General features: G+C 37.5%; 1 protein-coding gene across 1 annotated transcript; it reads right to left on the bottom strand.

The window, feature by feature from the left end:
* Positions 1-1247: 1247 nt before the first annotated feature.
* On the bottom strand, positions 1248-11622 carry TLR3 (toll like receptor 3). Its single transcript, XM_085223024.1, has 6 exons — positions 11472-11622; positions 10080-10251; positions 6871-7319; positions 5836-6027; positions 2475-4303; positions 1248-1858 (listed from the first exon to the last, which is right to left on the bottom strand). The coding sequence occupies exons 2-6, from the start codon at positions 10225-10227 to the stop codon at positions 1630-1632; spliced, it is 2847 nt and encodes a 948-aa protein (XP_085079150.1). The 5' UTR covers positions 10228-10251; positions 11472-11622; the 3' UTR covers positions 1248-1629.
* Between the last annotated feature and the right edge of the window lie 727 nt (positions 11623-12349).

Raw genomic sequence — 12349 nt, 5'->3', positions numbered from 1 at the left:
TCCATTGGTTTAGAGACCAACTATGGGGGTAGTTATATTTACAAGGGTATCTTTATAGAATTTAGATGAGCTGTCATTTACGAGTTTAATGGCCAGACAAGACCATTTGATCATTTGGTTTGAGTCCTCGTATCATGTTTCACCTCAGTGTTTCTCTGCAAATTCTCTGCTTCTTAATCTACATGTGAAATGCTAAGATATTCTAAACAGTTCATTTTGAAGTGAAAGGAGAAATTCTGCTGTATTTTGACATTGCAGGGTTAGGAAACACAGGCACCTGTTCGCGGGTTGGTCTTTAAATAAGAGAAAGAACGATTGATGAGGTGCATCCCTGGCACCCATCCTTACCGCCTTGCCTCCTCAGCTTTCATGGCCTACACATGAAGAGCAAATTTGTCACTTAGTCTGAAAAGGACGGAAAGTTGAGATGAAAGCATCACAATGGGATAATCCTATTACTGTAATTAGGGAATCATCATCTATCACTTCACCTGTAAACAAACCTTTTGTTTTCACTTCAGGACTTCCTGAGCCAGTGAAAGTAGTTCTACTTCGCTTTCAACTCTTCTAGAGCATGCAAAACCCAGTTCATTAAATTTGTATTTTATTATTATTCATTTATATATTTTTTATCATGAGTCATAGAAGCCTACTGAAGTTTTTCATCTGTACATATAACAGATCATTAAAAAGCTGCTTAAAATTTTTTGTTGATCTCTCTGAAATCTATTTTCTAAAGCAGTAGAATAGAGTTCTTGGCATAACAGTAGTATTGAAATTGATGAGGGAAATGCAAGGGGGGAACAAAAAGTAAAAGCAAAAATAGTCCTGTGATAATGAAGGATTGAACAACTAAAAATAAAAATTAAAAAAAAATACAAAAACAACCATCAGAGGAGAAATTAAACATTAATAGGAATATTCAAATGACTGTCCACTTTACAATAAATTGTGCTCGAATGCTCCATAGAATCACGATGAGCGTCAAACACAATAAACATAACTTTGGAGCATGCTTTGCTGGTTCTCAGCTCTCTCCAGATCAAGGTACTAGCTTATACGTTTGAACCTTAGTGCTATGCAATTGCTAACTACCCCAATTTTCTGTAAAGTATTTTAATGAAGAGAATACTAAATGAGTGTATAACAAATTACACTAAAGAATTCCACCGGATTTATCCATTTTCAAAGGCTTCAACTATAGAAATTATTTCCATGCCATTGTGCTTAATATAGAAAAAAAAAAGTCAGGTTTGTTTTCTATTTATTTTCTTTTGAAATTTAAAAACAAGTTGTAGTGTCCATTCTGCTTCCTAGGCAGGATTTGAAATTTTATTATTGCATCCTCTTCTATATATCCTGTTAATGTAGAGTCCATGGCTTTTCTGCATTACATCAGATACTTTTTTCAAGGACTTCAGTCATTCTCACCACTTTCCAGAATTTCTCACATTGTTGATGCACATACTGAAATGACTATCAAATGCAATTACTTCAGTGCAGGTGAACTACAATATCAGCAAGTACATGAACTTAGACAAGTAAATACAAATTATCAACTTTCAGACAATTTTTTTTTTCCAGTTTTTACTGAAGACCTGCTAGTTTTCTAACATCAGAAAACAGAATTCAGCGCACTTTACTATTAGATTTAAGTGCCATCATTAATTGCTGACGAAATGCGTTGATTCTTTCCTTCTGGACTGGCCAGTTCAAGATGCAGCGAGATCTGAACATTCCTCTTCTCAAGCAAAGTGCATGATTCAACTTGTAATCTTGTATATTATGAAGAAAGATCAGTATGATGGAGTCTCGACTTTGTTCAATAGCTTGCTGTAAAGCATGATGCACCTTAAACCTGGGAAAAGTAAGACAAAATTTTAAGTTCAGGCTTGGGAACAAATGACAGATAGACCTTTGCACATAATAGCATGCTGTAAAATCAGGGTCTAAATTCAAAGTGAAGTCTTAATGTACGTTTTATGATATAAAACTCTCATTACTTACATCAAATTAGTTACATTTTAAATAAAGGATAAAGCATACTCTTAAAATATAACCTAAGTCTACTGTCTTGACATAGCCATAAATAGCAAGGTTCCTTCAAATTCATTGCTGAAGAGCAGTGAAAAGAGTTGCTTAAAGGTATATAAAAATGGATGCCAGTGATCACACCAATGACTGTCCTGTTTCAAACACATAATTTTAAGAACAGCAATCTGCAAAGGTAACTGTTGGATTTTTTGAAAAGAAAAAAAAAAAAAAAGATATACATACAGAAGTGTTCAAATATCTACTAGTTTACATGTAGAGCAATTAAGTTTATTAAATTTGTAACTGTTCCAAAGGTAGGATATATGAAAGGAGAATTTGCATTGCATTTTTAATTAATTTAAATAGCAAAAAAAGATTACCTTGTTAAAAATCTGTTAAGAAATTTTCCCCTTACATACAGTATTTTATATTTTACTCACTTCCTGCACCATGGATCCTGTAAGAGATGTTCAGTCACAATAAAAATAATCTTCCTGCTCTTTCTTATGCTGTTAATTATAGCTTCAAATTCAGATATTCCTGCTTCAAAGTCTCGTTCTTCTAGACAAAACTTAACTTGAAATTGCTCATTTTCTTCCAGAGAGGTGAAGTTCGTCAATACCCAATTTGTGTCCTTTCTTGCATGAATAACATAGGCATCATAATCAAACACTTCCCGCAGTCTGTCAAGCTCTTTAAAGCCAAGTATTCGATTTATAGAAATATTCCAGTAGAAAGCTATTCTCCACCCTTCAAAATGGATGAGAAGAACGATGAAAATGAATTGCATCACAACAGTGGTAGTGATCACAAACAGAAGCTTAAATGGAGCGCTATCTTTGCAGGCTGCGGTGTCAAAATGCAACACCAGAGTACTGTGATATTTAGGTGGGGTGTTGCAGATGTACTGAGACTGCAATCCGGGTATATACACTTGAGTGACATTTAGCCAACTAGCAAACCAAGCAATGCTTTCACAGGTGCAATCAAATGGATTGGAATCCATCTCTAGTTTTCTCAGGCTCTTGAAAGCTGGACCAAACACATCTTCTTCAACTGACGTTATTAGATTTTTCTGAAGGTTCAACGTATTTAGAGAGTTTTGGTTATCAAATAAGGTTGCTGGCAGCAAATTCAAATTATTTGATCCTAAATCCAAGTTTTTTAACTGCTGCAAACCCTTGAAAACATGAACGGGAATCTCATCAAATCCATTTGATTTTAAATTAAGAACACGCAAGTTGGGAAGGTCTTTTAAAAAAAGAACTGGACCTCCTGGATTTGCTTGTTTCCAAAGTCGAGCTAAATTATTGTGCTGCAAATCCAGAATATCAAGTTTGTAAAGTCCATCGAACAAGTCTTCCTTTATGTTTGCTATGTTGTTATTGCTGATGTCCAGGACAGTAAGATTCCGTAGTGGATGAAAAGGTGAAGGAGAAATTGCCAGATTATTGCAACCTACCTTCCTTAGCATCAGTTTGCTAAGACTTGGAACAAAAATAAAAGATTCACTTCGCAAAGTCACATTTCTGTTGTAAGAAAGATAAATATATTCTATATTATTGAGACCTTCAAACTCATGACCAGTGAGCTCTTGATTAATTTCATTGAGACCAAGATCAAGAATTTTCAGTTGTCCCAAGAAGGAAAATGCCCCACTTTCTACTGTAGAGATCCTTGTTTTTGTGAGATTGAGAACTTGCAAGCTAGAATTAGCAAGTGATACAAATGTTTTATTAGTTATTCTTTGTAAGTTTATATTGCAGTTATAAAGACTTAGGTATTTCAGGTTTTTCAGACCTGTGAACATGTTAGTTGTGATTTGTGGAAAATTGTTATGATCCATTATAAGGTACTCCAGGCGGTATAACCATTGGAAGGAAAAATCTTCAATTTTCCCACTAAGTGCGTTTATCAGATTCAGATGTTTAATGCTGGACAATCCATAAAATAAACGTGAAGACACTTTAAAGATGTTATTATCCTCCAAGTTCAAGTACTCTAAATTTGACAGCCATTGAAATGAGTCATCCTCTATCACAGAGAGAGAATTTTTTGAAAGGTTTAAAATTGTGAGGTTTGTTCCTTGCAGACCCTGGAGAGTTAACCTATTAATGTGTGAAAGCTTCACATGGCTCAGTGAGAGGTTCTGAATCGCTGAGTTTGATAATTCCGTACAAAGTTTCTTTGTGCAATTTTCACCAAGTTCAACATTGTTCAGAATAAGGCCAAACAGATTTCCAATTGCTTGTAAACATCCTGTGTGAAACTACAAGGAAAGGAAAAAGAAATTTTGACCTAAACAAGAGAGTTATGTAAGAAAGTTGAACTTAAAGCCCAAATTTGGGAAGGTTATTCAAATCAGAACATCAGGCAAACTGGAACTCCTGCACACTTTTTCCACATCTGATTGTAGACAGACTTCTTGAAGTAGTATCTCATGTTCTAAAATTTGTAATATGATCATCATAATTTTGAGTGATACTCCTTTAGAATAAGATAAAATGTTTCTTAGTGAGATGAGAGTTTGTTACCATTTTGCATTCAACTGAAAATATTTCACTGTAAGTATTTTAGTAGTCGAGATAATCTTTCCATATAACTTTCTTTAATTATTATTTTATTGGGATACACTGTAAAAAAAAAAGTTAACAAAGAAACAGTTTTTCTGCATGAGCACAATCTATATTCATGAAACACAATACTACACGCTCACTTTCATGACATAAATCAGAAGTCACCATTTCAGTGCTGGCCCCTCATCTTGGTTTCAGATATCAGCTGAATGATGAAATACTCCATTTATCAATGTGGTTTAAATGCATATGGTTGCTTTCCAGATATCAGACTGGTAAAATCAGAGCAAGTTAAACTGACATAGGGTAACCTTTGCAATTACATCTACATAGTCATCTGCTGTACCCTTGTGCCAGTATGGCTATACGTGCAGCCATACAGTGAACAAGATAGGGAACTACCCTGGTCATAAGCTAACCATGCCAACAAAACTGTAGTTTCCCCAGGTGATCTAGTCCATCTCCTCACTAAAGTTTGTACCAGCAAGAAGGAGGAGTGAAGCAGCAATGGGAACAGAGAAAGAGGAATTGCCTCTCTTAACTATTGTACAAACTTATGCCAACTCAAAATATTCTTGCAATTACAATGTAAAAGTTTATACAGATTAATCAACTGATGAAAAAAAAATATATCACTATTCATGCAAGTTTAGAAATGCAACACTTACCATCATCTTTAAAGGTTTGTATTTTAACACTGAGAGAGAACAAAACTGACAACAAGGTAGGTGGCAGAGCCAACACACTTAAAAAACAAGCATGCACAACAAAGAAGTGGATATATTTTTCTGCAAAGATTATTTCTCTGGAGTACTCTACTTGCATATATAATGTTTCTCTCTGATAACTAGGGAGACCTATATTGTTTAACTGGTTTTGCATATTACAATTTTTCCCAGCTTAGATTTTTTCAGCTGTTCATCATCAGTTCTAAAAAGAACCCTGTATAAAATACACTTGGTGAGGGTTCACAGACGTACTTGATCTAGCTCTTGCTTGAGGTCTCTGGTCTACATGAGACCAGCTCTTATTCAGTGGAAGGAAAATAATTTTGTATTACGTCTGAAGACCAGGAGTAATCCTATATACAATAGAATAGTTGCAGGTTTGATCTTGATAGATTCAAAATATAATCATAAAACAGAAGCCATACAATCATATGTTAAATCAGGATAGTTCCATTTTATACTTACACCAGCTGAATTTCTACTGAAATGCTTCCTACCTCTTTCAGGGGGTTTGATGACAAATCAAGACTATTCAATGAAGTGTTGCTAAGAAATTTTAAGTCTTCTTTTTTTAACTCAGTGATTTGATTGCTATACAACACAAGCTCACGAAGGTTCTTCAGCTGTTGCTGCAATCCTAAATTTGCTGACTTCAAGTGATTATGAGATAGATCCAAAATATTCAAATTCTGTAGAGAAGATGTAAATAAAAGTATAAAAAACCTTTTTATGTAATTAAAAAGAACATTCTGAAATATTGTACTAGATATTGGTTGCAATACTACAATTAAAATAAATTTGTCATAAAGAATGGCAGCTTTTCCACTCCTGAAGGAAGAAGCTTTCTGTATGCTCCAAGCTCCATCAACAAGGCAGTGGAAAAGAGAGGTCCACAACTTCAGTTCTGCTCCCTACACTGCTTTGTATATAGTTGAAAGTTAGCAAGCACATTTTATGTAATTGGAATACCGAGGGTAAAACAAATGTTCGGACCTATCCAAAAATGCATACTCACTTTCTTTTCTCCTCAGACCCTCCCTTTTACATGACTTTTGCCCACAAATATGCTACAGATAATACTTAACCACACCCAACCTACCAGGAGAAACAAAGGCAACTAAAAGCCTTTTTATTTTTCCAATCCTCAAAGCTCTGGGAGACAGTACATTTAGCCTAAACATTGATCTTTACAACCTGAATGTTTACAGCCTGACCTTGAGGATTTAGACTAGCAACTATCATTAGACTCATGCAACTCAGATTCCTGACCACGCCATATTTCATCAGCATAAATCCTGTGTGGAGAGATGCTTTGACAAGATGCAGCAGAGAAAAAGGGATGGAGAGCATTGACTCTCAGGACAGCTGAGGCTGCAGTGTATTTTGACACAATAAGACACTAAACCTTTTCTTTGGAAAATCAGTAAAGATCATATGCTGGGTATTTTCAAATGCAAATAGGCTTTGTATACACATACAATAAATTCCCCATGTACTTTATTTACCAGAAAAGGTGCATTTCTAGAGCTTACCTCCAGGGTTTTAAAAGGATCATTTTTTACTTCTATGATGTTGTATCCTAGATTGAGCTCAGTCAGGTTGCTGCAGGTAGCAAACACTCCATCAGGGAGTTCATGCAATTGATTGTGTTCTAGCTTCAAAATTTGCAACAGGGGCAAATTTTTGCACAATTCTGGTTGCAGTTTAGAGATGATGTTGTATCCCGCATTTAAGTAAATCAGATTGCTGTACTGGGTCAGATTTTCAGGAACTAGCTTTTTTAGCTGATTATGGGAAATGTCCAAACCTGTTATGTTATTTGGAAGATCAGAAGGAATTTGTGTCAACTTTAGGTGACTACAATCTGCCATTGTATTTCTAATCTGACATTGCTTTCCAACTGATGCACATAGTAAGCAAACAGATACCAGTCTGAAAGATAAGCTGTTCCAGCAAAGAATAGAACATCCCATAGTTTTATCTGCAAAGGCAAAATGAACACATGTTAACAAATCAGAATCATTTGATACAGCTCATACCTTATACCTTAAGCTGAAGGCTTAAGCAAGACAGGCACAAAAAATTCATACAGTTTGAGCAAACACCATTTTTTCACCATGATGTACTATCCATTTTGGTAGAAAAGGTATGTGTAATAACCACTCTTCACTGAAAATAATTATGTTTAAAGAGCTACTAACAATTTGTCTATAACTAACACAAATTTCCAACAATTCTCCCTTTTCAAATTAATTTTGCGTTGCTTTAGTATGCGTATAAATAATAATAAATGACAAATAAATATGACAAATTGTACACAGCCCCCTCAGTGTTAATCACCTATGCCCTGAACTTTAACTGTGCTTAAAATATTTGAAGATACATGCAGTAAGAATGCGTAATATAAATACCACTTCTTTATTTTACAATTCTTGCCTGTTCTTGTTTCACAAGCCAGCCACACAAAATTCGAACCATCTTTTCACCTTACTTAGGCTTTTGCTTGTCTTACTTCAGTTGCAGATAAAATAAAAGAAGGAATACTAGACTATAGAAAGGCGTATGAGCAGACAAAATGAATCTATACCGACCTTATACCTCACTTAGCTAGGAAGGAAAGGGAGAAGAACCAAGATGTAGAGAAAATGCTCTTCGTAGATTCAAGGCGTTTATTCAAATGCTTTCATAAAAACATACTCTTTCTCACGGAATCACATTTTTTTTCCCAGGAAACTTTAAGAATTAACATATTCCTCAATATCTTAAGTACTTCCATTACCATATCAAAATCTGTTCACCAGTGCACTGATCTTCAATCGTACTGCCTGTTTAGGCACTATGTTACATTTCTGATGAATCACAAACTTCTTCATATTTTATGCAGTTTCAATTTAGGCCTAATTCAATTTCAGTTTAAGACCTAAATTCATCTATCTATCTTGTAATACAGCTTTACTGAAAGTGAAAACTTATTCCACACAAATTCTGACCTGAACAGACCTGTAAGAACTCAGAATGGTGTGACTATCCTGCTCAGTCAGAGCTTGTCCAATTAAACAGCATTTCTACTGATCAAGTGACTTCTGTATCATTTTCATCTGAATTATCTCCAACAAAGGAAGAGGAAATAATTCAGGTGTGCTTCCCAGCATGTTTTTCCTTGCTTTCACAGATAGCAGTAAGTTTAGGTTCTGCTGCATTTTTTCTTAAAAGTAAAAAATACCAAAATACTTCTATTATTCCCTCTAAAGTGATAAGTGTCTTTGCAGTCCTCATATATACATATTCCTACGGCCTTCTGCCATCAGAGTGGAGAACCTACCCACCATCCTCAGTTCAAGTCTCAGTATGATGGGCTCCCAGGTGGAGAAAAACTGTGCCTGCTACAAGACAGATTACAGAATTGGATTTTAACCTCATTAGACCTTGGGAATTCCACAACAGCCTCTACAAAGACAAACTCTGAGGATGAGCCCTTGGTTCTGCAGGTCACATTTATCTATTCTTGAAAGTTACCACTCATTCATTAACACAATCTAGCCTTGAGCTCAAACTCCATGGCAAACTGCAAACAACGAAATGAAATTAAACCAACACATTTGTACAGAAAAGGCTTTTTGAAGCAACAGAGAAAAAGCTTTCTGAACAGATGTTTTAAAGAGAAGAGTTTTCAGTACTGTAACAAAACACTCCAATGAAATGTTGCTGCAACCTGCAGCCCAACGAGGCTTCAGCAAGTCAAGCTGAGTAACGTTCAGCCTCACAGGGGACCTGCCTGTGCAGGGGGAGCATGTTAGAACTGCTCCAGCATTACACTGGCCAGAGGGGGACCTTGTGAGTGCTTTCTTGGGATCAACCATAGCAAAAGACCTTCAGTAAAATCAAGTGGGAACAAGGAGACAAGGGAAAAAAGGACTGAAAGCATTACAAAGCTGTGTTCAAAGGACTGCAAAATACTGTTTAAAATAAGTCTTAATAAAAGTTAATTTTCTTGCTAGGCACTGCATGTGGACCTGCCCTGCCTCTTGCAGTTCAGACTGGCTCACCGCTCACCTGTGAGCAAACAGGAGAGGGGAAGTGACAGCAAACAACCCAACCTGGCAGTCTTGCAGGCAGGTACTGAACACAGTGGCCCATCCCCGCATCTGAGGAAGATGAGATTGCTCCCTAATTGTTCTCATTTCATCACTAAGTTCGAAAGAAGAAGAAATGCATTCACTATGCAAACCCCAACACTGCTCTTTGCCTGACCTGTAACAAGGCCAACAGGGCTGCCTTCTTGTGCTTGGCTATTTTCATTGAAGAAAGTCTGGAGACAGCTTGAAATGTTTTATGCTTTCATTGGGAACCTAGAGAAGTAAATATCATCAGATTTAAAAGGCAAAGTTACATAATAGCAGTTAAGGAAAAAAAAGACAGAACAGGATTTCTCAGTGATACCAGCAAGGATCTTTAAAAATGCAGAACTGTAGCAGGGACCCTCCAGCATCTCGCAGAGATGGACACTCCTGCTCCCTCACTATTGCTTGTTTTACAGCAGAACTCTCTCGGCCAGCTGGGACCCCATCGCTGGGCACAAGCACCGAGGCACGTTCTCATTCAGCAAACAGCAATGGCACCAACTTTGCAAATTAGGAGAAAGCCACAAGCCACGAAATCGCCAAACTCCAGAGCAGAGCTTTAGCTTCGCCCTCTGACACCCTCGTTTATTACCGATAAGGGAAGAAAGACACGCACTTACCTCGGCAGGCTTTAGCTCCTCCAGCGTGGAGCCACCGGGCCCTCGAGCACGAAAACCGCGAGGTGAGGCCGGCCGGGGCCGGAAGGAGAAGTGAAAGTGAAAGCGGAGACAGACGCAGTGCTGCTGCTGGAAGCACGGTGTGCAGCATCAGGAGACTGCATTACGGCCCGGGCTGAAACCCAAGATTCAGGAAAGATGTGGGGCAATATCCCAAAAGCAGATGGGATGTTGCTGCTGTGGAGATATTTCTCTTATTGTGAAAACAGTGCTCAGTAAGGACCCTTTGGAATCACATGAAATATCGCTTCTTAAAAAGGGAGTTTATGTGATGGTATATTAATTTTAACAAATAATAACAAGACCTTTTCTATTATATTAAAGTAAGAAATTGTTTTTAAAAGTCCCAATAAATGTTTCAGGTATTCTTTTAACATGATTTAAAAGTTCACATTTTCCAGTGACTTAGCTACCACTTCTCTGGAGAGGATTTGCTCAGTATGTTTCTCTGGCCATGACAGCAGGCCCTGCTGCTTGATGCACCAGCACTGGTGCACCTGTGTGTCACAAATACAGAGGTCTCTCCCTCAGGAGCCCTCTGCAGGGCTCATCCAGCCAGATGCTCAGCACGTAGCCACAGCACTGAGTTCAGTTCACTTTCAGCAACAGTCTGACAGAAGTTAGTCCTAATTCTTGGTGTTAAGATACCAAAATAGGAAGTAGAACCATGCTCGTTTACAGCAGAAAGGCTCAGGGCCTGTTTTATTCCCATTTCACAGCTGTGGGAAGAGCAAATTAGTTCCATGCTGCACCATATGCTTCAGCACTGATAAGTTGACCCTCAGTGCAGTCACACTAAAATACTCTGAGACGAACTTTCCCCTGTGTTTTACTACTCTGTTGCTCTGTAACCTCTGGAAAAGACTGCATTGAGGATAATGAAGCACAATAATTAACAGCTTATGGAGAGTATTATTCCAATAGAGCAGTACTATCAAATTTTCTGCATCTTTTCTATCTCTGGACCATACCCTTTGTCAACACAAAGCCTGCATTTTTATTTCACCTTTCTACTGACTCCTGCTCAATACTCTTTTCCCTTTTTTTCATGATTGACAAGAACTAGTAGATACTAATGTGCAAGGCAGACTCGAGACTGCACACAGCTGTGCATATTCAGCAAGCACAGGATTTCTGAGGTAGAGGACACACCTATGCTTATTTAAGTGGCTTGTAAACACATCAAGTTCTCAAGTTTCCGTAACTTCAGTGTAAATAAATGATACTTAGGTTTTCAAGAGCTGCAAAGGACATGACAATTTGTAACAGTGTAAAGTCAAGCGCACTGCTTGCCCAGAGAATATAGAGAAAAAGCAGGGCAAAATTAAGAAATACCTTCATGCAGTGTTTGAGGATAACAGCTCAAGTCAGTCAGTTCTGAGTGATAACATAAGGCAGCCAGGCACAGTCCTGAAGAGGTGGCCATTTCACACATACCTAGCAGCGGAGAGGAACCAGTTGTCGCACAGACCTGGTTTACACTTCTCTGAGCTCTAAGCACTGAAGGGTGGGGATGTGTATGCTCAAGGAGCACTCCCAGAACAAACATGCCAACACAGCTTAGCCTAGAACAAAGCAGAAAGAATTCTGCTGATCTTAATCTGACCTTCAAATACATACAAGTGCTAACACACTAGCACATGATTATACTTGGACTTCAGCATTTTCATAACCTGCAGATGAGACTGTGGGCATCAAGGGGAGGAGCCAAGATAACAAAACATATACTGTCACTACCTCTGCCTATTAGCTTCATGGTAAGAACACTATATACTATAGTAGAGCTTAGACAGAATTTATAGGTCTGCTTGGACAAGAAAAAGCAGGAAACCAGAGAGGTGTATACTTAAGATCTTAGGCGAGGCTTGAGAAGTGACATTCTGCAATACAAATAAATTTTCTACCACTAGGAATAGATGAATAGATGTTTTTCTGGCATTGTTATAAGGCAAATTCAGCTTTGTTCACTTGAGCTGCTGAGGAATCCAACAGGTCAGTGTTTTAGGTTCTGGTAAGGCTACTCATTTATCACTGCTTATTTGGCGGTGGAAGGTTGTAATATCTGAATTACTGCACTAAAATTTTGTTGCTGCAGAAGGGGAAAAGAGCAGATCTGAGGTCTAAGATGCAGATCCCTGAAAAGGGAAATTATATACCCTGACGTCTGGGTGCTATTTGAAGACAGGAGAATGTTTCCATGCATTTCTTTTTCC

Source organism: Meleagris gallopavo, chromosome 4 (assembly GCF_905368555.1).
Source record: "Meleagris gallopavo chromosome 4, MGAL_WU_HG_1.1, whole genome shotgun sequence".
Lineage (NCBI taxonomy): Eukaryota > Metazoa > Chordata > Aves > Galliformes > Phasianidae > Meleagris > Meleagris gallopavo.
This window is presented reverse-complemented; position numbering and strand designations above follow the sequence as displayed.

Bases quoted from the DNA above. Each gene is read 5' to 3' on its own strand.
- TLR3 (XM_085223024.1), bottom strand. From the start codon at position 10,227: ATGCTGCACACCGTGCTTCCAGCAGCAGCACTGCGTCTGTCTCCGCTT. The intron at 6,028-6,870 runs GTAAGCTCTAGA...TCTTCTCTACAG, and splicing joins ATCCTTTTAAAACCCTGGAG to AATTTGAATATTTTGGATCT. The intron at 4,304-5,835 runs GTAGGAAGCATT...CTTTCCTTGTAG, and splicing joins CATCAAACCCCCTGAAAGAG to TTTCACACAGGATGTTTACA.